Source organism: Mastigoproctus giganteus, chromosome 8 (assembly GCF_048544385.1).
Source record: "Mastigoproctus giganteus isolate SK-2022 chromosome 8, ASM4854438v1, whole genome shotgun sequence".
NCBI lineage: Eukaryota > Metazoa > Arthropoda > Arachnida > Uropygi > Thelyphonidae > Mastigoproctus > Mastigoproctus giganteus.
In genome coordinates, this window is record NC_143582.1 from 18,805,387 (window position 1) to 18,830,325 (window position 24,939).

The 24,939-nt window shown below is 36.1% G+C and overlaps 1 protein-coding gene across 1 annotated transcript in view; it reads right to left on the minus strand.

The window, feature by feature from the left end:
* LOC150081308 (uncharacterized) overlaps positions 1–24,939 on the minus strand; it is a gene marked incomplete at its 3' end in the record, with an annotated part of 152,467 nt that overhangs the window by 111,464 nt on the left and 16,064 nt on the right. The window contains exons 3-6 of the mRNA XM_090380156.1: positions 19,780–19,922; positions 15,118–15,234; positions 14,710–14,811; positions 6,937–7,159 (exon numbers count right to left, since the gene is read on the minus strand). Of these exons, the coding sequence (XP_090236282.1) occupies positions 6,937–7,159; positions 14,710–14,811; positions 15,118–15,234; positions 19,780–19,922 (585 nt within the window). The remainder of the gene's footprint in view (positions 1–6,936; positions 7,160–14,709; positions 14,812–15,117; positions 15,235–19,779; positions 19,923–24,939) is intronic.

Consider the following 24,939-nt stretch of genomic DNA (forward strand, 5'->3'; position numbering starts at 1 on the left):
GTTACAGCTTTTTCACCAGATTATAACAGATCCCAAGAAATACCTGTTTGCTTTAGTTCTTTCATCTTGAAATTGAAGCCACTTTTTCCTTTGACCACAGAAATTTTCTTGGGTGCTCATTTTTATGACATTGTGGTTAGCATTAGCATTAGTAGAGGCATATGATGCAAGAAAGCAAGCTTTTGCAGCATTAGCCAAAAAAAAAAAAAAAAATCGCTCCCATTTCACCCATCTGTTCTTTCCAAATACCTGTCCAGCTCAGCCTTAAATTTATTCAGGCTATCAACTTCCACAACAAAGGATGGAAGTCTGTTCCACCAACCAACTACCCGCTGGCTAAAAGCAAACTTCTGCACATCTATCCTACATCTGTCTTTCCTAAATTTGAATTTATGCCCTCTCAGGTGATTATTCTGAGCAAGAGGAATAATCCCATCAGCATTGAGCATGCTCAAACCATTCAAGACTTTATACACCTCAATCAGATCACCTCACAGGTGCCAAGTCTCCAGACACTGTAATTTCCAAAACTTAAGCCTTTCTTTGTAAGAGCCACCCTTTGTTCCATTCACTAATCTTGTTGCCCTTTTCTGTACCCGTTCTAACAACTCTACATCCTTCGTAAAATTAGGCCTCCAGACCTGTATACAATACTCAAGGTGTGGCCTGACCATTGCCTTATACAAGGGGATAATCACCTCCTTATCCCTGCAAGAAAAATTCCTGTATATCATTGACAAGACACTATGAGCTACTCTTGTAGATCATCTGCACACTGTTCAGAAAACTTCATATCTGCCTGCACAATTACCCCCAGTTCCTTTTCGTTCTCTACCACTGTCAGTGTAGTACCACAGAGTTGATACGTCACTCTGGGATTACTGCTTCCCGTAGGTAGTACTTTACATTTGTCAATGTTAAACTTCATTTGCCACCTCTCAGCCCACATGCTCAACTTTTCTAGATCCTGTTGCAGCAGCGTACTGTCATTAGTGTCCTTAACAACCCTGCCAACCTTCGTATTGTCTGTAAACTTGGACATTAAGCTTGATATACCATCATCAATATCATTTATAAATACAGAAAACAACAATGGACCCAACACTGAACCCTGAGGAACTCCACTAATAACATTAGTCCATGATGAGCAGTGTCCATTGATTACAACTCTGTCTTCTCCCACTCAACCATCCCTTTATCCATAGAAGCAATTTGCCTCCAATGCCATACTGCTCCAATTTGTTCAGCAGTCTTCCATGTGCAACAGTATCAAAAGCCTTTCTAAGATCCAAATATATGATATGAAAGTTATCCCTTGCAGCCAGTTCCTTTGTGACCACATCATAGTATCCAATCAAATTGATGAGGCAAGACTTTCCCTTAACAAAACCATTCTGTGTCCAAGCTATAACTGAAGTCTTGTCTAGATGATCCTGCAGTGCTTCTTTAACCAGTGCCTCCATTAACTTTCCTGGAACAGAAGTTAAACTAACAGGTCTATAAATACTTGTGTCACCCTTTGATCCTCCTTTGTGAATTGGGAGCAATTTGCCTCCAATGCCATACTGCTCCAATTTGTTCAGCAGTCTTCCATGTGCAACAGTATCAAAAGCCTTTCTAAGATCCAAATATATGATATGAAAGTTATCCCTTGCAGCCAGTTCCTTTGTGACCATATCATAGTATCCAATCAAATTGATGAGGCAAGACTTTCCCTTAACAAAACCATTCTGTGTCCAAGCTATAACTGATGTCTTGTCAAGATGATCCTGCAGTGCTTCTTTAACCAGTGCCTCCATTAACCTTCCTGGAACAGAAGTTAAACTAACAGGTCTATAAATACTTGTGTCACCCTTTGATCCTCCTTTGTGAATTGGGGTTACATTTGCACATCTTCAGTCCATGGGTACCACTCCTGAGTCCAAAAAAAGCTCTCATAATTATGGCTAAGGGTTTGCTTACTTCCTTTGCTGCCTCCTTTAATATAACTGGATAGATCCCATCCAACCCGGGTGCCTTTTTTATGTTTATCTTCAACAATTTCTCCTCCACTTTCCTCTCAGTTATTACAAAATCATCTAACTCACTGCCAGAGTTTAACTCACCTCTGGCATTCCAATCCCTGAATAACTCCCCATGGGGTAAATGTAGATGCAAAATACTCATTTAGTTTGTTAGCTACCTGAGCAGGATCATCAACAGTTGAACCATCAATATCCAGTGGACCAATCTGATTCATCCCTTTCCTTATAAATTTTACATAGGTAAATAACTCTTTTTTTTTTTTTGCATCCTTTACCAAAGATTTCTCATAATCTGCCTTTGCCTGCCTAATCTCCTTTGTGACTTGGTTACAGACCAGCTTATATCTATCATAGGCTTCCATGTCACCCATTAATTTATATGTATCCCATGCATTTTTCTTTTCTGCCATATGTGTCATTAGTTCATCTGACATCCATTTAGGCCTAAACCTTGAACAATATTTCTTAGTTGGTATGTAAAGCCTAGTAGCTTCCAAGATAAATTCTTTGAATGCTTCCCATTTTGAATTTGCTGTTGGTAACATCATCAGTTGGTTCCACCATATAGAATTTAAATACTGTCTCAGATCACCATAGTTACCTTTTCGAAAGCAAAAACTCTTTCCTTTACCCCAGATGGTAGTTACCTCTTTGAGTAAATCCCACTTCAGCACTCTGTGATCACTGCCACCTAGTGATTCCTTTATTTGCAGATTCTTAATGCATGAAGAATCACTACTGATAATCAGATCAAGAGTATTACTCCCTCTAGTTGCCTCCCGAACATGCTGATGTAGAAAACAATCATCCAATAAATCCACAAAAGCCTTGCTAGTGTGTGAATGACCAACCCACAAATTCCAGTCAATATCTGGGAAATTAAAATTCTCCATTATAAGACTCTCTGATTTACTGGCCCACTCTGTTTCCCTGTAGAGTTTCTTATTATACTCATCAGAGTCATTAGGCCTATAACACACTCCTACTCTTAATTTTGATCTCCCAATGCTTATGTCACACCAAACTGTCTCGACACTGCACTGTCCAGCAATGTCGGTTGACCTCACTTCCTTGGATTTTATGTGTTTCTTAACTAATAGCATAACCCCTCCTCCCTTCCCATCCTGTCTATCCTTCCTGTGCACATTGTACTCCCCAAATTCCAGTTCTGCATTCTTTATATCTGTGTGACACCACATCTCTGATGTCCCAACAATATCTGCCTTTGATGTTTTGAGCAATACCTCAAATTCATCAAATTTATTTACCAAACTCCTAGCATTGTGTATACGTGCACCTGTTCCTATTCTCAGCTACCCTAACACAACCCATGTGTTTACTTGTACTGCAATGACTCCCAGCATTCTTTGAAATTCCCTGCATCTTGTTTTCCAGGCTGCTGCTCATTCCAATAGAAGCGGTGCAAGAATCATTTTCACCTCTGCCAGTGGCTACTGTTAATCTATTAGTTCTTGTATCTCCCCAAACTTGCAGTTTTCCAGCAATGTCGGCTGACTTCACTTCCTTGGATTTTATGTGTTTCTTTTATGTGTTTTCCAACCCACCTAACACTGCCTCGATAGCATCAGCAAATATTCTTGCACCCTTTCTATTTAAGTATATTCCATTCCTGTAGAAGCAGTCTCTCCTGTTAACAAGTACAGACCAGGCTGGAAAAAATTCTACCTCTTGAGCCTTGCACAATCTTTCCAGGGCCGAATTGATCGACAAGGCCCTCATCATATACTCCCTCCTACAGAAGCCAATAGATGCAGTGCAAGAATCACTTTCACTTCTGCCAGTGGCTACTGTTAATCTATTAATCCTTGTATCCCCCCAAGCTAGCTTTATTTTATTTATTTGTTATTTGGGTTTTTTTTTTTTTTTTTTTTTTCAGGCGCATTAGCAACTAAGACCATATTGCTCCGGTGATATGCGGGGGTCATTCCCTGACCTTTCCGCATCCTCCGTATTTGGTGGCTCACGGGCTCGAACCCCAGTCTAATCAAGAAGCATGTGCTATGTACTTCTGCTCCTGCCCACCTGGCTACGGAGGCACCCTCAAGCTAGCAGTTTTCCGATCCACCTAACACTGCCTCGATAGCATCAGCAAATATTCTTGCACCCTTTCTATTTAAGTGTATCCATCCCTGTAGAAGCAGTCTCTCCTGTTAACAAGTACAGACCAGGCTGAAAAAAATCCTACCCCTCGAGCCTTGCACAATCTTTCCAGGGCCAAATCGGTCGACAAGGCCTTTTCATATACTCCCTCCTATCGTGTCTGGGCAGAATTGCAGACACTTTCAAATTCAACCCTAATTCATGGCTTTTTTTCAACAGTGACCTGTGCTTGTTAAGTAATTCCACCGGTCTCCTACACTTAATATCATTAATGCCAACATGTACAACAATATCACCTTTTGTGCCCTTAAAAAATGATATCCGCTCTACAACGTCATCAACCTTTGCCCTTGGCAGAGATACCCTGGTCCTGTTCCACCTATCCTTTTTACGTACCATGTTCCCCATTTCTCTGACAATAGAATCACCAACAACTACTAGTTCCTGTGGGACCGGTGCATTCTGCCTTGGGGGATGCCGCTGTGTTCCATTATGATCAAGTGGAAGCTCTGGCATTGATGTGGGCAGCTGAGAACTTGATGGGCCCCTCAATTTAGATCCTTCGAGGGCATCCACCCTGTCCTTCAAGCTCTCATATAGGCCCATAACAACACTGTGTTGTCGCCTGACTTCCTCACACTCTACATTGCACACACACAAAGACCTCCCCCTTGGCAATATCATGTCCCATACCTGATTGCTGCACAAACATCAAGCAAGCAGTGCATTTTAAAAGGCTGTATTTCGGGGGCAACTCTCCCCGTCAGTTCTCCCCTGAGCCCCAGCACTCCATTTGGCTTGAGCCTTTTGCTTTGCTGTTCTGGTCTGAGTTATAATTTTAATTCAATTTCAATAAAATTTCAATTTCAGTACAAAATTATAACCCTAAACTTGTATTCCAAAGCAGGTGTAACACTATATCTATATATATTTTTTCGGTATCAAGTATTATCTTTGAGTTTCGTTATATCTCTTCCGTATCAAGTTATGTATTAATTAATTATGTTACGTTTGTAAAATCTAAGTCATTATATCTATTTAGTTAAAATGTACAATTTAATTGACAATGAAGTTTAACAAGATTAATAAACTTTACTGATTAATTGATAATATTATATACTATACTAAGCTAATGCTATCTAGTTTGGGATATAACGTTGTATCGTATAACAATGGCAGTAAGTTATGAACAGTAAATCTATGGACATTTAAGTATTAATTAACTTCCAAAGTATTGCTGTCTCAATTCAGAATAAACCAAGGATCTTGACTAGGTCTATAAGCTACTTATAGAAAATAATTTAATACAACAATTAGTCAATAAAGCGGCTAAATATAGCTAAAAACTTTCCATTCGTCGGCTCTGCAAAATTTGTAAAACACGTGGATTGGATACCGTTACCGATACTAAGTAATAACCAACAAAATCTCTATCTAAGTTAAAATTTAAACTAAGTATCATAACTAGGAATATAAAGCTACTCTAGAAAATAAGTTAATATGCCAATTTAAGCCAATTTAAGTTAATAAAACAGAAAAAACTTCTCTATTTTCTGGAACCGTAAAAACTTCGCCCACAAGACTACTCTTGTTAAAATCAGTTTTTACCTATTCAGTGATGCCTCCATAGGCAGGTGGGCAGGAGCAACAGTGCGTAGCACACGCTTCTTGATTAGACTGGGGTTCAAGCCCGTGACCACCAAATCAGAGGATGCAGAAAGGTCAGGGAATGACCACTACATATCCCCAGAGCAATATGGCCTTAGTTGCTAATGCTTCTAAAAACCAAACAACAAACAAACCTATTCAGTTCTGACTGTCATTTTTTGATACTGCTTGGATCCTTGGTGAGGATGAGATCAAGGATATTTACACTCCTTGCACTTTTACTGTCGTGTTAGCCATTAGCATTAGTATAGGCATGTGATGCAAGAAAGCAAGGTATACAGCATCAGCCAAAAAAAAAAAAAAACACCCTCTGATTTCACCCATCCATTCACTCCAAACATTTGTCCAGTTCTTTCTTGAATTTATTTAAGATATCAACTTCCACAATGACCAATGGAAGTTTGTTCCAACAATCAACCACCCACAGGCTAAAGGCAAATTTCCATTCATCTGTTCTAATCCATTCATCCAATCAATTTAAAAACTGACCTTGCTTGATGTATTGCCAGTCCACACTTTACAGTCTATGAAGGTTATTTAAAGTTGCCCATAATGATGTATTGACACTAAAAAGTGTCAGTACATCAAATTGTCTAATTGATGTACTCAAATTGTCTAAACATATTTTTACCATACTTTCTTGTGGTGATTTAGCTTGTAACACACCTATCATCTTTCTTTTTCTTTACCACTAATCATCACAGACTCACCATCCTCTGGTAACATTCTGTTCACTTTCAGGCAGTTCTTGGTAAGAAGCACCACTTGTCAGGAATTCTTAAAGGGTCTCTTTGATCAAGGCTGTAGTTAATCACACACTTGTATACACAATAATACACACACACATGTTGCATATTACAAGAACCACTGCTGAACAAACTGAATTCACCATAATGAAATTCTTTGCCTCCTACTTTAGAATGGCACCATATTTCATTTAGCACAACAATATTAGTATTAGTTGTTCTGACTAGAAGCCCAAATTATTTAATTTTGTTTGTAATACTCGTGTTATAAATAAAACTAACCACTAACCTGTATCTTTCCAAAGCATCTCTGACCTCCAATAAGCATTGGGATTTTGAAATTTAAATGATAACAAACAACAAAATTAATTCCTTACCTTTTTTATCAAAAGCTTTTGCTGATAATAAATAATAGCAGCAAGGAAATTCCAAAATGAATAATCTGGCCACAATACTTTTTGAAAACATAATATAGAATGACTGCTTTGCCAGAGAAGAAAATCACTAAGACGTGTTTCACCAGAAGTCCTCACTAGTAGATCTGGCACTGTTGAGTGTGAAGAATACATGCAGTGATCCAGCAGACTTTCTGAGATATCACTAATTGAAATAATGGTTATGAATTGTTAATAAATCTAACTAGAAAGCAAGTAATGCATAGAATGATAAGACATTTATACATTTCAAATGTTCATATGGGACCAAATATAGAAATATTGTATATGCAAATTCAACTAAAGTGAGGTTACTGAATTTTAATATAGAACATATATATGAGCCAGATGGTTCACAAGGGGTGTTAGTCCAAAATTGATGATTTTGGACTTACAGCGTTTGTCACTTGAAGAGAGTGAATTCTATTAGCACTAGTAGAGGTATATGATACAAGAAAGAAAGCATCAGCCAAAAAAAAAAAAAAAAACCTTCCCATTTCACCTACCCATTTGCTCCAAACATTTGTCCAGGTCCTCCTTGAATTTATTTAAGCCATCAACTTCCACAATGAGTAATGGAAGTTTGTTCCAACAATCAACCACCTGCTGGCTAAAGGCAAATATCCGCACATCTATTCTACAACTGTCTTTCCTCAATTTGAATTTATGCCTCCTCAGGTGCATAATTTGAGAAAGAAGAAGAATCCCATCAGCATTGACCTTGCTCAAACCATTCAAGGTCTTATACACCTGAATCAGATCACCCTGCAGGTGCCTGGTCTCCAGCTGCTGCAATTGTCAGAACTGAAGCCTTTCTTGAACAGAGAACGCTGCCCTTCTCTGTACTCGTTCCAGCAGCTCTACATCCATCCTGAAATGAAATGAGGCTTCCAGACCTGTATGCAGTACTCAAGGTGTGCCTGACCATTGCCTTATACAAAGGGATAATCACCTTCTTGCTAGCAAAATTCCCGTATATCATTGACAAAGCCCCATATGCTGTCCTGGCAGCCAGTGGTGTATTCAGGTATCATCATAAAGGGGGGCATTGGCAGTCGGTGTTTGAATGTTTTTTTTTTTTTTTTTTTAGATAGACCTAGGAACACTTATACGTGCACATGTTTTATTGATTGATCAATGTTTTATTGATTATTATCTTTATTTGAATATAGGAAAGCATGTGAATAATAATATTAATCACAAAAAATGACAATAATATATTATTTCCAAACATTTGGCAATAGAACACACGGAACAAACAAATTTATGAAATACACGTGTATATAAGAAAATTATAAAAGGAAAGAATAATAGAAGTACGTGCAGAGGCAGATTTACAGTGAAGCTTAAGCTTCAGGGCCCCTTCAAGGCCCTGGTAGGGGCCCTAGCAATATGTTCTCATGATCCTATGATTTTGTAAGGTTTGAAAAAGTAAGATATTTTAACCACCGCTGTCTTTTTCCATTCCAACTTCCCCTCCATCACACTGTCATATTGGGTGGCTTTGAAGTCATGGGCACCAGCAGAATATTTTTCAAGGTGGTGCATGTGGAAATAAATTTTTGTTCACCAAATTTTGGGAAAAAAATGCTTATTTTAATTAAGTTTCACTGATTTACGTGTACAGCTGAGCCAACATTTTGTGATTTGTGGAAGAAAGGACTTGTGTTGTTTTAATGTTTCAATAAATTACTTCGATATCCAAAGGTACTCTTGCACCACTTTTGGACTATGAATGTCCATGGTGCAAGATGGTGTACTTTGCACAACCTTGCACCATGCTGCCAGTGCCCATGGTCTGAGTGACCATCAGCTTTAAAAAAAATACAAAGAAATTTTGCAATCCTTTCTTAAAGAAGGCCCAGAAAACCTCCATCCCCCTGCATAGCTATGAAAAATGCTGTGCTTCTTTTTGCCATTGCACGTTCTGTATCACCAATTTTCTTGAACGGCAATACTCTGATGCTGAAAACTAAAGGTCTCTTCGGCTTTCTTGTGATTTGTTTGTATTATACGATGCCTTTCAATACCACTTAATTTGGCTGTCAGCGTGCATTTACAATATTTACAAAAACATTTTAAATAATCATTGTCTAATTTGCAGAGCCAGTTCTTAGATTTAACATCTTTGAGCCATTGATTAATTAGTCATTGATTAATATATAGCCAACACTTTCATGTTAAGGGCCAAAATTACACACTATAGTTTAATATGAAAATTCATAAATGAAAAAAATAAAATTAGTTACCTACTCAAAGTAACTGAATCATCACAAATGAAAAAGGGCAAGTTTTCGTCAATGCTCTGTTACACCTCTTCAGAACAGTGGTTTGCATGCAGAAATGATTTAAGTTACTGAATCTTTGTTCTGGGCAGTCTGCTCCAGTAATTTGAAAAGTGAACCAGCATAAAGTGGCCCTCCATATTAGGAAAATTAGACCGTTGAATTCAAAGAAAGGAAGTTGAAGAGTTCTGAGTGAGGTGGAAATTCCTATTATAATATTTTTCTCTGATCTGTAAATGATCCAGCAATAAAAAAAAAAATACTGACACCAGAGTAACAAAATTACAGATCATTCTGTAGTTCTGTAATTAATTTTTGTAATGTGCAAAGAATAGTAAAAAAAAATAAGAAATCTACAGCAATGAGTAACATTATTATCAAAACTGGACGACCTTTTCACTATCACATACATCATGGATCATTAAACATTTGTGAACAGAGGCAGACTGGGTCAAAAATTCTTACTAGAGAAAACTTTTAGTGGCCTCACAACAGTGTTTATGGCCATGCAATTGCACATCGGTCTCCAGCCTCCGGCCCACCTCGGTTTCCCCAGTAAGTCTTATGGCCAGGTCACCTATGTTTGTGAATGGTCCATCATGTAAACTAATGAAAACTGGAATAATAAATTTACTTACATTTTCAGCCTTTCTATCACATGTTAGAAAAGAATGCTTGCAGTGGGTGAATTTTTTTTGTGCTCTGTTCTGAGAAACTCGAAAATGTAAAATCAGTACACTTGGCAATGCAGAATCACAGAATAGTACAGGATAAGAGCTGCAGAACTTTCTTTCTGTGCCAATAAAGCAAAATAAAAATATCTGATTGGCTGAATTTTTTTGTTTCGTTTCCCACTCTCATTTCCCCAGTTTCTCCTTCAAGTAACTTTGCAACAAATTTTCCCACCCCAAGCGAAAACAGAACAGAGACATATAAAACGGTTATAAAATGTATTAAAAGCCACAAAGTCCAGTATCATTGTGAAAATAGCAAATGACCTCAAAACCATAAATTTAATGAAACTGCATGCTTTGGAGTGACATGTTGGACAAACAACTTGTGTGGTCGAAACCCACTAATTTTGGGGCGACTGAAGTAGATGTTTTACTCTTCCTTGCCATTGTTTAATTTACTCTCTGAACACCATGAGATAAACGCTAATTACACAAAGGGTTCCTCCAACTGCATCGGTCACTTACAGAACATCTTTGACATGGGTGAGGATCGAAGAATCTGGCAATTTATATGTCTCTGATTAGCATAGTAATAACTCATTCGTAGTCCTGTAGTTTTTTGTTTCAGATAAACAAAAAAAAAGGAAAGAAAGAAAACAAAAAACAAATCTAAGGCACTAAAATGATAACGCTGGCCACAGCTAGACTGTTATGTGACAAATTTGTGTATTGTTAAATAAAACATATTGCCCTGCGACAACAATCAGTGTACCCACACACACAAAAAATGTAAAATAAATTCAACACTAGAAAAAAATGAAATGTGATGTACACGTTGTGTATATGTATATTTGGCACTGGTTTTGCTGAATATTTCACAACTATCTTTTATTTGATACTATTTCTATAAGCGTGGCACAGTCAAAACAAAACTCGGATGGCCAGTTGCTGTGCTGATAAGAATGTGTTACATTTAATTTTTTTAAAAAAATTCTCGTTTATTAATGAAATTCATTAATTGTCTTAGAAATGAATCTGTCTTCTAAATTTAACGGTCCCCTTTCAAGATCGGGCCCAAATGCAGCTGCATTGGAATAGTTCACCACTGAATAAAATCATTGGTTTTTCTGGAGATTCTTTCAGTTAGCTCTTTGTACACTGAAAACTCCTTGAGAAAATAGAGAAGAAGCAAAATGCCTCCTGCATTCTTTTTCTTTAATTTCGAATTTTTGGTTAAGTGAGGGCATATGCCTCCCCCTCCAGAATACGCCACTGCTGGCAGCCTTTCTTCACTGGTTAGAGAATTTCATATCTGACTGCACAGTTACCCTCTGGTCTTTCTCATTTTCCACTCCCCTGTGTGCTGTACCACACATTTGATATGTTAATATGTTAATTACTGCTCTCCATATGCAGCACTTTGCATTTGTCAATGTTAAACCTCAATCGCCATTTCTCAGCCCATGTGCCTAACTTTTCTAGATCCTTTTGCAGTAGCATACTGTCATTACTAACCCTGCCAACCTTTGTATCATCTGCAAACTTGGACTTAAACCTGATATACCTTCATGAATATCATTGATAAATACAGAAAACAACAATGGGCCCAACACTGAACCCTGGGAGACTCCACAAAGAGCAGTGTCCCTTGATTACTGCTCTCTGCCTTCTCACACTCAACCATCCATTTATGCATAGCAGCAGTGGCATAGCCGGGGGGAGCAAATTCTCCCCCATCACAAAAAATTTGATCTACTTGGTGCCTTCTTCCCAAGTATCATTCAATCAAACAATTAGCATCTATTTTATCCCTTTTCTCCCCCTCACTTCAAAACCTGGCTACACCACTGCATAGCAGCAACTTGCCCTTAATGCCACACTGCTGAAATTTGTACAGCAGTCTTCGATGTGCAACAATATCAAAAGCTTTCCTGATATCCAAGTATATGATATCAAAATTATGTTTTGCATCCAGTTCCTTTGTTACTACATCATAGTATGCAATCCTCTTATCAAACCCATGCTATGACTGAAGTATAACTGCACTTCTGTCTAGATGGTCCTGGATTACTTCTTTAACCATTATTTTCCATTATTATTTTCTTTGCAGCTGTTAAGCTAACAGGTAAAACAATATGTAATTTTTCACATCACCCTTTGATATCCCTTTGTGAATTGGGCATACATTTGCATATCTTCAGTTCACAGGGAGCTCCCCTGAATCCAAAGATGCTCTCATAATTATGGCTAAGGGTTTGCTTACCTCCTTTGCAGCTCCCTCAGTATGATTGGATAGATCCCATCCACCCCAGATGCCTTCCTTATGTTTAACTTCAAAAATTTCTCTTCTACTTTTCTTTCAGTTATTACAAAATCATTTAGCTCCCTGTTAGAATTTGATAAACTTCTGGCATCTCCTTTCCTAAAGAATTCCTCATTTGTGATATACCACAGATTGCAATATCAGTGATGATATATTATTTGGCAACAGTAATAATAATGTGTAAATGAAGGGCACACAAATTGAGAATTGATTGTACCTCTAATGAAATTCTCATTGAGTACTAGCCACAAATTTCATTACAGTATTTAAATTAGAAAAAAATTCACAAGACATTTTCTCAGGATGAGATGCCATCCTAAACTTTCAGTGTCTGCATCCCCACATGGAATAAGCCTATCCAACTTTGTTAGTTTAAAAAGAACAATTAAAGACTGCCTAACTAAAAGTAACTTATTTTTTTAGTGTATCTCTATTAGTTTAGTCACAATTTTTGAAATCAGAAAGATCATTTTCAATTGCTCAGTATATTAAGATAATATGAAAAATAGCATGATGTACTGCATAACAGACGGCCTCCGTAGCCGAGTGGGCAGGAGCGGGAGTGCAGTGGCACACGCCCTTTGAGTAGACCGGGGTTCAAGCCCCTGACTGCTGAATACGGTCGATCTGTCAACCCGCACTGGACCAGCGTGGCAGATTATGGTCCATTTCCCTCAGCATGAATTGTTGAGGAGGCTTCCATCCTGCAGTGGGTTGATAATGGCTGCATAACCATAAACCAACTCTTTCCATCAACCATCTGTTTAATATCACTGGTAATATTTCTGTTACAACTATGTAGTGAAATACTATAGTTTGGTCCCTTCCTTTTACTGTTCAAATATGCAAAAAAAAGTCTTGGCTTTGTACAAATGATACTATATAACTGTGTATTTTATATCTAGATACACTACATGCTATTAGAAAATTTTATTCATACATTCTAGAATAATACAGAAAACTAAATTTTTCTAACTTAATTGCACAGATTTATCCTCGGTGATTTACACAGTTAAATATGTTATTCTTAGTTCTATATAAATAATCACAGTGAATATTTACAGAGCTAAGAGGTTTACAGCAATAGTGATGTCAACAATATAACTGAATGATTTAAGTCGATGGGAATCAGGATTAAGGAATCATCATTAGGATTAGGTTAGGTATTGTATTGCCAGAATATCCTTCTCTGCAGCATCCCATCAGAGCTAAGTTTTCTGCAATAAATGATTTTAAATTGATAAATGCATCTTTCACTGATTGAAGTGTTATCACTGGGTTGGTTTCAATGTGTTATTTAATGGCTGATAATTTTTAAAGTTGTACTTTCATAATATGAAATATATCAGATTTAACTGGATTTACAAATTATATCATTTGTACCATTTGGTAGAAGGAAATATAAAAGTTAGAGCTTTGCTTTCATTTTATTTTAGGCACTTCATGCAAATTAGCATTTTAGCATTAGCATTAGTAGAGGCATATGATGCAAGAAAGCAAGCTTATTCAGCATCAGCCAAAAAAAAAAAAAAAAAAACAACCACTACTCCCATTTCACCCCTCAATTCGTTCGAAATACCTGTCCAGCTGAGCCTTAAATTTGTTTAGGCTATCAACTTCAACAACAAGCGATGGAAGTCTATTCCACAAACCAACTGCCCGCTGGCTAAAGGCGAATTTCCGCACATGTATCCGACATCCGCCCTTCCTCAATTTGAATTTAGTGAATTTAGAAATAATAAAGCCTGGTATCATGCTGGGTGTGATATTCATCCAGTGGCGTAGCTACCATGTAGGCAGGCAAGGCAATTGCCAGCCTCTTTGGTTGTCTCCTGTTTTTGCAATTTTCATTAATTAAGTAGGAGCCTGAACATGTTCTTTGCCTCTGGGCCCAAAAAAGGGTAGCTATGCTACTGTATTCATCTAACTCATTCTATTCAAAAATCAATCTTTTCCTACTCCTCGATTTTGGTGAAGGTAGAGAGAACTAGTGTAGTCTAATGAGTTTTGTAATAGGAGTTTTGTGACTAAAATCCTTACCAAAATCAAATCAAACTTAACAAAAAATTAAAAATGACATATTCTACATTTTGTGTGGAATAGCCCTAATTTTTAGTTGAACTGCATATAATCTAGTGATGGCTAATTGGAAGTTGCAGAAGTGAAATCAGAATTTCTACATTATAAGTTCAATTAACTTGGACTTAATTGAACTGAGAATTTTATAGATCAGAGCAGAAGTACAAAAGACTACTCTGGTACTATATATTCACATAAGAAATTGCTCTTTAAAAATTTCTTAAATTGAGATAAGTAATTTCTTTCCAATTACAAAAAATAAATAAATAAACAATACTTTTAAGCAACTTCACCATTCCAAAGATAGAGAAGTATAAATTAAATTAATACTACAAAAATATTTAGAAATCATTACTTTATGTATATCTGCCCACTCTTAATGCCATCTGCTACATCCCTTACTGCACTGCATATTTCTTCTCTGGATGTGTAAGCAAAGCATATATTTAAAAAAAACCTATAACAAATAGAAAAAATTAACCAAAAATTCAGAATTTATCACTGAAGTTATCAGATAATCTTCTTTAACTAAGAAAAGTTTTAAGATTTTAAATACGTTAGAGGGTAAATGATAAATTACACTTGAAATGCAGACTCTATAAAGACGATGTCTTGATGTTACAGAGAGAGTGTAAAGGAGAATGAAGATTTTTAAATCAAGTATTTTTTCACCAAGTTAAAAGGAGCCATAATAGTAAAGCCATGGATTATATTAATGTTAATTACTGTATACTAAACAATATTATATCAAAATGTAACTGACCTAGTGAATGATTTAGAAAACACCATTATTTCAGCAGCAAGTGACTGCACATCTGGTGGAAGGAGCGTTAGGTCACCCAAAATCTGAATGTGGATGCCATACTTCTTAATCTTTTCTCTGGGGAAAAACAAGGGAAGAAAAAGTAAAATTTAATTTGAAAAAAATCTGATTAAATACTTTTATAAAATATAATTTTTCTATCAGACTACCAACTTTGTAACAAAGATTAAATAATATTTTACAAGGGGGCTTTGCCCCCTGCTCGCTTCTTTTGATAAAATAAAATAAAATACTTACAGACACCATGTGTGTTTGACACCGTGTGCTCAGCTTTCTCAGCTATGAATACATAAATATGTATCATAGCTGAGAAAGAAAAACTACGATCGTAGTGTGAAAGGCATCATTTCATCTGTATCTCATCCTTCACAACAAGTTACCAAGTATTGCACTACCTCGAATAAGTAATGCTTCACTAATAGAGAAGACTATTGCTACTTATTCTCAGTGGGTGCCACCACCCAGATGGACTGTTTCAAAGCTAGTTGGCTTTTCATTGGTGGGTGTATTTCACACTACGATTGTAGTTTTTCTTTAAGAGTTGTCTATGGTCTATCTACACCGATATTATATAGATATAGAATCTTAAACTCTTAAAATGTTATGCTTCGTTGCATTTAGTTTATTTAATAATTAAATTAATACGTTACATATGGAAATCAAGAATGGTACTGCATGGTCGTATTAGATAAACGTAGTGCATGACCACGCGTGACTAATTTTCCTCCTAGTATTTTCCTCCTAATAATATATAAATATCACTAGGAGGAAAATTATTTTAATGTACAGAAAGATATTAGAATGTTTTCAGAAATTGAACCTTTAAACAGCCATAAAAAATAAAATATAAATCAAATTGAGCTGCTCAGTTTTTGTGAAATGCTGTTTTCAGTTCAGAAATGCATCTGATTGGATAGTATATTTCTTGGAGAGTTTAAATAATCACAAAAAAAGTCCCAGTGGGGCCAGTGCCTAGTTTGCAAAGAGTTTGCTAATATTTAGTATTAGCCTAGTTTGCTAATACTAAATACTATATGAAATTTAGTATTTAGTATTAGCGATGGCCACATGGTGTAAGGAAGCTTATGGCTTATGCTGCACCAGCCAAAAAAAAAATAATAATAAATAAATAAAATAATAATAATAAGAAGAAAATATTAAAAAATAAATAATTAATAAGAGAAAAGGAAATAGACAACCCATGTGTTTCCCTCCTCCCATCCAGCTGACCTTTGAATTTCCTCAAACTATCAGCCTCTACCACCCATGTAGGCAACTTGTTCCAGTAATTTATAACTCATTGGCTAAAATAAAACTTCCTGCAATCCAGTCTAAACATCTCCCCCGTAACTTCAAATTATGGGGGGGGGAGATGTTTCTCTCATGGAGTTAAATGTTTTTTTATCATTTGATACAGTAGCTTGTTACTTTATATGTGCAAGTTGCAGGACAATACACGAAGCAATGATGCATTAGGGAATGGTGCATTTTTTGTGAAAGGCCAGAATCAAAGTTGGGTGGGTCAAATGTAAGGAGCTTTGCTGTATTTATATATTGCTGCCACCTAGGAGCATATTCAGGGGTGGGCAGAGGGGCATATGCTCCTCCTTAACCAAAAATTTGAAATTAAAGAAAAAGAATCCAGGAAACATTCTACAAAAAAAAAAAAAAAAAAAGCCTGGTCACCATGTCTCCCTGTACGATGACACTACTGCTGCCACCTGTCAAGGGTAACTTGCTAGTAACTTGTCAACACTAGAGTTTACATTTGAATTGGGTTATGTAATTAACCAACTTGTTTACTTTAGCTTTACTGTTTTTGGGTGTTTGCATATACACATAAATACATATATGCATATGCCTTCACCACATAAGTCCATCTGTCTGTCTGTCTGTCCAACTGCATGTAACAGAGGAGCTCGCAGTAGACGGATTTTCATGAAATTTTATGTTTGAGCCTTTTAAAAATATTTCTCAGGCCATTCCAAATTTCTTTAAAATTGGACCAATAGAAATCCAGCAATTAATATTTATTATTTTCATAGTGTATGAAAAAAAAGAAATTCATAGCTTAAATGTAGTTTTAATGCAGCATGGTTAGCTTTAGATAATCCGGGCATGCTTTGTGTGTATTGTTATATAAGAACGTGTCACTTGTGAATATATTGCTGCCACCTAGGGGCATATTCAGGGGTGGTCAGAGGGGGCATATGCTCCTCCTTAACCAAAAATTTGAAATTAAAGAAAAAGAACACAGGAAGCATTCCTGCATTCTTTTTCTTTACACAGAGAAAAGAGATTTAAAATAAAAGTAAACTTGAAAGTGAGAGAGACTAATAAATATACAGTAGAAATTGGAGTGAACAGCTAGTTTAGAGAAAGTTAAACTATTCAATTTTATTAAGTGTTCTATAAAGTTATAATCTTAATTATTATTATTATTTCGTATGGCAAAAAATGAGGATACATTTGTAACAATGTCAAAAAATAAATAAATAAATTACAATAAGCCTAAAAACAATATTTACAGAAAAAAATTATAAGTAACATTTGATGAATTAAAATGTAATGTCCAGTTTATTCAGCCACTTAATAGCATCATCAGTAACACTATGTAGATCTTGGATGGAGCCTTCAAATCTCCTCTTTGGGCACTCCGAGATGACATGCTGGATGGTCTGGGGCACGTTGTCACAGTCGCAGAATGGGTTTTCAGTTTTTCCCCACTTATGCAGCCAAAACTTGCATCTTCCGTGATTTGTTCGGATTCTGTTCAGGGATGTCCATTCCTTTCTTGGTAAGTTGAAACCTGGAACAGCTCTGCATGGATCACTGACTAAGCCCAGGTGGTCGGGATTTGAAGTAGTCCAGTCTTCGCGCCAGGTCTGGTCAGCATTAAAATGTGACTTGATAAGTTTCTCGCCTAGCTTCCATGAGGGGTTCCTAGACTTCAATCTCTCTGGCTTCTGGGGGTTGCAATCCTGATGTATGGGCAAGTGAGGATTTCTTTGACATTTCTGCCATTCTTTCAGCAAGGCTATTTCTCTTCTTATATGAGGGGGATAGATGTTAGATAACACTGGTAGCCATTTTAAAGGTGTCGATTTAATGGTGCCTGATATTGTCCTCATTGTGTCATTCAGTTGGATATCAACTTTTACAGAGTGTGCACTATTAAGCCATACGGGGCAACAATATTCTGCAACTGAGTAGACTAGGGCAAGGGCTGATGTTCGTAGCACCGTTGCGTTTGCTCCCCAGCCTGTTCCACTGAGTTTATGCAAGATGTTATTCCTAGTTTTTATCTTTGCTGCAATATTACAAAGGTGTTGTTTATACGTCAGTGTTCAGTCCATTATAATTCCCAGATATTTTGGGAAAGGGTTGTGTTTCAGTCGTTGACCTTTATATTCCACTTGTGGCATATAGTTAGCCCTATGATTATCCAGATGAAAACAGCTAACTTCGGTTTTATTTAAATTAGGTTTAAGTCGCCATGTGTGAAAATATTTATTCAGGTTATGAAGATCCTTTGTAAGTACAATTTCGGCTGCATTGAAGTCAGTAGACTGGGCAGTCAGGGCTATGTCATCTGCGTACATGAATTTCCTAGAAGCAGTTGTTGGAAGATCTGCAGTATAGATATTAAATAATAATGGGGCTAGAACTGATCCTTGTGGTAAACCATCATTTAATATATAGGGCTTGCTCACTCTGCCATTTAAGTGTACTTCAAACACTCTGTTGCATAACATATTGTTAAGTAGGATCGCGAGGGGCTTACAAGGAATAATCTTCAAAAATTTCAGAATCATTCCTTGTCGCCATACTGTGTCATAAGCTGATGTCAAGTCCACAAAGACTGCAATGGTCTTCTTCTTATCTTGGAATCCGTTCTCGATATGGCTGGTAAGTGCCAGTACCTGATCACAGCAGCTTCGGTCTGGTCGGAATCCGGCTTGTTCAATTGGTATGTGTTGGAAGGTTGTGGATGAAATTCTATTGTAAACCATTCTTTCAATTAATTTATAACATATATTTAAAAGGGGAGACAAACGTTGCTACACGTCCGTAGGAATAACCTTAAATTGCCCTACACGTGTCTCCCGGGTGGTGCTAAGTGAGCAACTGCGTTGGCTGCTGGACCTCGAGCTCTGCTTTTGGATATCCCAGCAATTAGAGGATACATTTAAATATAATCTTAATAATTAATTGATAAGGAGATAACTATATTTGCTTTTCACTTCTATTAATCACAGAATAATAAAAAAATTCAATTAATTTAATAAAAAAAAAACAAATGCACATGAAATGTAGTGCACTGTGTACATTAACTAACTTGTTTAAGATATAAAAAGTATAGTAAACATACAAGTATTTATGGCTGCCATAGCTGAGTAGTTAAACACAAGGGACACAAGTATAAACATTTGAGTTAACTGTGGTTCAAACTAGCGTGAGTGCTAAATATGGTGATGTTGTTGTATTCTCTCTGCCATCTGAATTCCTCTGATCTTATGTGGTCATCCCAGCATATAAACAGAAAATTTTTTTCTTTATTTAAAATATATACAAAAAAACTGAAATCATAAATATGCTTACTTTTCTTTTAATAACTCCTTAAATTTTCTCCGTGCCATATCCAACAAATTATCAACTTCTTCCTTGGATCTCTTAAAGTTTTCTGTACTAAAAGCATATAATGTCACTTCTGTAATTTCCATATGTTTCAACCATTCCAGTATCTATAAATAAGAAAAAAATATATATATATATATTTTTTTTTTTTTTTTTTTGGCTGATGCTTTCTTTCTTGCATCATATACCTCTACTAGTGCTAATGCTAATAGGATTCACTCTCTTCAAGTGACAAACGCTGTAAGTCCAAAATCATCAATTTTGGACTAACACCACTTGTAAACCATCTGGCTCATATATATGTTCTATATTAAAATTCAGTAACCTCACTTTAGTTGAATTTGCAAATACAATATTTCTATATTTGGTCCCATATGAACATTTGAATTGTATAAATGGCTTATCATTCTATGCATTACTTGCTTTCTAGTTAGATTTATTAACAATTCATAATTATTATTTCAATTAGTGATATCTCAGAAAGTCTGCTGGATCACCACATGTATTCTTCACACTCAACAGTGCCAGATCTACTAGTGAGGACTTCTGGTGCAACACATCTTAGTGATTTTCTTCTCTGGCAAAGCAGTCATTCTATATTATGTTTTCAAAAAGTATTATGGCCAGATTATTCATTTTGGAATTTCCTTGCTGCTATTATTTATTATCAGCAAAAATTTTTGATAAAAAAGGTAAGGCATTAATTTTGTTGTTTGTTATCGTTTAAATTTCAAAATCCCAATGCTTATTGGAGGTGAGAGACGCTTTGGAAAGATACAGGTTAGTGGTTAGTTTTGTTTATAACACGAGTATTATAAACAAAATTAAATAATTTGGGCTTCTAGTCAGAACAACTAATACAAATGTACTAATATTGTTGTGCTAAATGAAATATGGTGCCATTCTAAAGTAGGAGGCAAAGAATTTCATTATGGTGAATTCAGTTTGTTCAGCAGTGGTTCCTGTAATATACAACATGTGTGTGTATTATTGTGTATACAAGTGTGTGATTAGCTATACAGTATATATATAAGTAAGTTTCGATATATATATATATCGAAACTTACACAATAAAAAAACAGTGGGTCATTATACTTTATTTATAATCTTGTTCCATTGTGGATGCGAGATGTATGCAAGAAATGGACTACACTCAGCAGTGCTCTAATAATTAAAGCATAGATTTCATATTTTAAGCACGGGCATAAACTTGATGTCAGAGAAAACCTTGTTTATGAAATATTTTTGCATTTTCTAATCACTTGTCATAATTTATCTTCTTTTCTCTAGATTAACATGCATTACTATATAGTGTGACAAAATTTAATATAGTTCTATTACAATATATAGGAATGTATGTTAACCTTTATATTAATGTTAATATCAGAAAAAAGAAGATTGCAATTATTTCAATACATAGAGAATTCAATATTTGAAACATTAATATAGCTGTGTAATAAAATATTTATATGATATAAAATATTATATCTTATACTAAATCATACAAACATTTAAATCAAAATAAGACACTTTTTTACCATGTAAAAGTACTGTATTGTTCTCAAGTACAGTTAAGCTTTTCTACAGTAAGTTTTTCTTCAAAAGGAACTGTTTTTTTTTTTTTTTTTTTTTTTATGAAAACCCCAAACACGAAAGGTATCAAAACCTATAGTACTTAGTACTGTGCTCAAATACCAAAACAATTAAAAACAAATTAATTAACATCTAGAAATTAAAATGAGACAGACAGTATCAAACTGGTGGTGGACAAACTGTGGTCCACTGTGATCTGCAGTCTAACTGTGGTTGTGTGGTCTGTCAATATGTCCATTAATTGAAAGCCTTTTCCTATCAGGTGTGAAATTAAGTTTCCAGACTGGTGCTGTTGTGGTCATGTTCAATGAGTTTGAAAATAAATGGAAATAGTATGTTGTAGTTCAAACTTCCTCCAACAGATGATGGTATAGAAATTGTTCAGCAGACTGACAGGTTACAAGTAACAACCAGTTTCATTAGCAGTGTTAACTTTCTGTGTCATGATTTTGAAGTGGAGCAATGAATAAATATCAAATTTTGCTTTAAACTGATTATTGAAACGATTATATGATTAACTGATTATATGAAACATTAAGTCATACCAGTGCATTTGAATGGTATAAGCAGTTCAAAGATGGATATGGGGATGTTCACAATGACCCAAGAAGTGAGCATCTGTCAACCTTTCAAAATGAGGATAGAGTTGCAAAATTTTGGGAAATTGTGACAAAAGATCGTTGTTTGACCCTCAGAATGATGGCTAATGAGTTGGATATGAATAAGGAGACCCAACAGATTTCTTTTTTTTTTTTTTCCAGCAATAATTCAAGTTTGAAATTTAAACAAGAGATGCCACCATCACGCTGGGGTAGGCTAAAAATCTGATTCTCCCTCTCTAACCCTAGGAATGCACTTCGAGGGTCTTCATATTGTCATTATTTTATAATAACTTCATTAGCCATTTTTGTAAAAGTATCAGTTACTTAATTTCATATTTAAGAAGTAATTCATTAAATTCTGCTTAATATCATAAACTCGATTCCTGGTTCGGACTTTTTTCAAACGATATATTATTTTTCTTTGTAGATCCAAAACTTGAGGCAAATATCATTAACAAACATATATTCAAAAATGGTTTTAACAATGTATATTGTCAAAACCATTTTTGAATGGTTCAAAAAGAATAGCAGTGTATATATTGCCCCCAGGGGCTCACATCTGGTGAGTATGGGCTTGGCACACCCAGGGTCCTGAGCTGGATATCATCATTCTTCTTTTTCTTGGTGATTCCTTTCTTCTCTCTCTCTCTCTCTCTCTCTCTCTCTCTCTCTCTCTCTCTCTCTCTCTCTCTCTCTCTCTCTCTCTCTCTCTCGGGGTAATTCAGAAAAATTTTTTTTTTTGGCTGGTGCAGCATAAGCCTCAGGCTTCCTTGCACCATATGGCTAATGATAATAATAATAATAATAATAATAATACACTGCTATTCTTTTTGGGTAAATATGAGCCCTTGATAAAACAAAGGTTATGAGAGATGGAAGAGATGGGTGAGAGTTAAATAATAAAATAGGAAGGGTGAAAATAGAAAAAAACTTTTGAGAAATGAAGAAAGACTAATATCAGGTTGAAGATTGGGAACTGGTTTAATGGAAAGAGTAGTATGACATTTAGTATTTTATAGAACAGAGATATGGCCACTGAGGATAGAAGATATTAAGATTGGAAAAGTATGAGATGTAAGTATGGAGGAGGGTGGAAAAGATAGATGGGTTGATAAAGTGGGAAATTGGGAGGCTTTGAGTGAGAAGATAAGTTTGACTGAAATAGGTAGAGAAATTGGATTCGACATGTGTTGCAAGGTGAAGGGTTGATAAAGGGGGAAGTTGAGGGGAAGAGGCCCAAAGGGAGGTTGAGAAAAACTATGTCAGAAGAACTGAGAGGAAATGATGGATATGGGAAGATAAAGAAGATAGGATGATATGGAGAAGCAGTTGTTGAGCATATGCATGGAATTGCCCTTGGCAGAGCACTGATGATGATGAAGAATCTTTGATGAACAACCATTTTTTGGTGAATTTTTTTGTTTAATGTTAAATGTAATGATATAAAAAATTTGTAAAATATATCTGTGTGAATAATTTCAAACCTAGTATGGAATTATTCATACTTGCATTGACGATCGCTAATGCATTGATGATTGCTAAAGCCATTAAATAATTGAAAATTACATAGCATGCTCAGTGGGACAGCCACATTTCCAGTACTCAGGATGACAAGTCATTGTCATTTAGATGATTCTTTGAGATGGCTGGCCATTGGACGATGTGAAGCGAGACGGACAGGCAGAGATGGTACGTCAGCTTAATGTATTATGCATTGTCGTCTTAGCACTATGGAAGCATTTCAGGAGACAGGAACCATTACAAAAAGAGCTAGCCAAGGTCAGCGGAGGGCTATGTCCACCAGAACAGGCCGCTATGTGGGTCTAACAGCAAGACAGAACCCTATGATATCCTGTTGCTGCGGCCACAGGTGAAGACATTTCCAAATGGACTGTGTTAAGAAGGCTCAATTCAAGTAGATTCTATGTAAGGAAGCCAGTGATTTGTATCCCATTAAAACCGGCATATAGGGGAAACCCTGGAGGCCACAACAAAGTACAAAAAATCCCATTAAAATCTGCTAAGAAAGTTTTATCTGATCTTCAACAATGAACACTTGAAAACAAGTTAAAATTAGTCCAACCAGGACAAAAATTATAGTCCTTGGCTCTAAATTGGATGTTCGTCGACCACCAAGATTAAATTTAACACTGCACAAATACCTCTGGTAATGGAAATTAAACTTTTGGGAATAACTATGCAAAGATACCAAGAACTGATTCTTGAACCCTATGTGTGACTTTTTAAGGGTGCAGTTTGGTCCAGATTTTCTTTTCATGCACAATGCCCAGGGGCTTGCCTCAAAATTTGCAGGGGCTCTATTCAAGAATTACTTGTGTGGTGCTGTTTGTTATTTCCTTACCTCCAGAAGTTAAAAACAATACAGATATTGAAAGTAAGTATAACATAAAAATTACATTTTTAAATAACACCCTATGTTTGATATCAAATGAAACATATATATTGAGAATGAAGTATTTTCAGGTGGTAGATGACTTTCATCGACCGGTGAAATACCACCACTTTGCTTATTGGAGGCTTGAAGTGGTGAAACCCATGTTTAGTCTCTAGAGCAAAGTTTCCGGTATCCCCCTCCCCCGCCATATTTCTCCTTCAACCCATGCACGGTACTAAGTACTATAGGTTTTGATACCTTTCGTGTTTGGGGTTTTCATAAAAAAAAAAAAAAAAATATGCTCTGCTTCTAGCAATTTTCAAGTCGACTTGCGCAAGCACTCTTGGAGTGACAATAATGTGAGTAACTAGACATTAAGATGGTGGTAGGCTCATTGATAGAAATGCAAAAAACACGCAGATGATATTATTTAGACCATTTGAGCATGGGACCCTGTTTGACAGAACTGGTTGAACATGCTTGTGGCTGGCCCTGACAATGCCACTGCACATAGATCTCAAGTGGTGGTGGAAT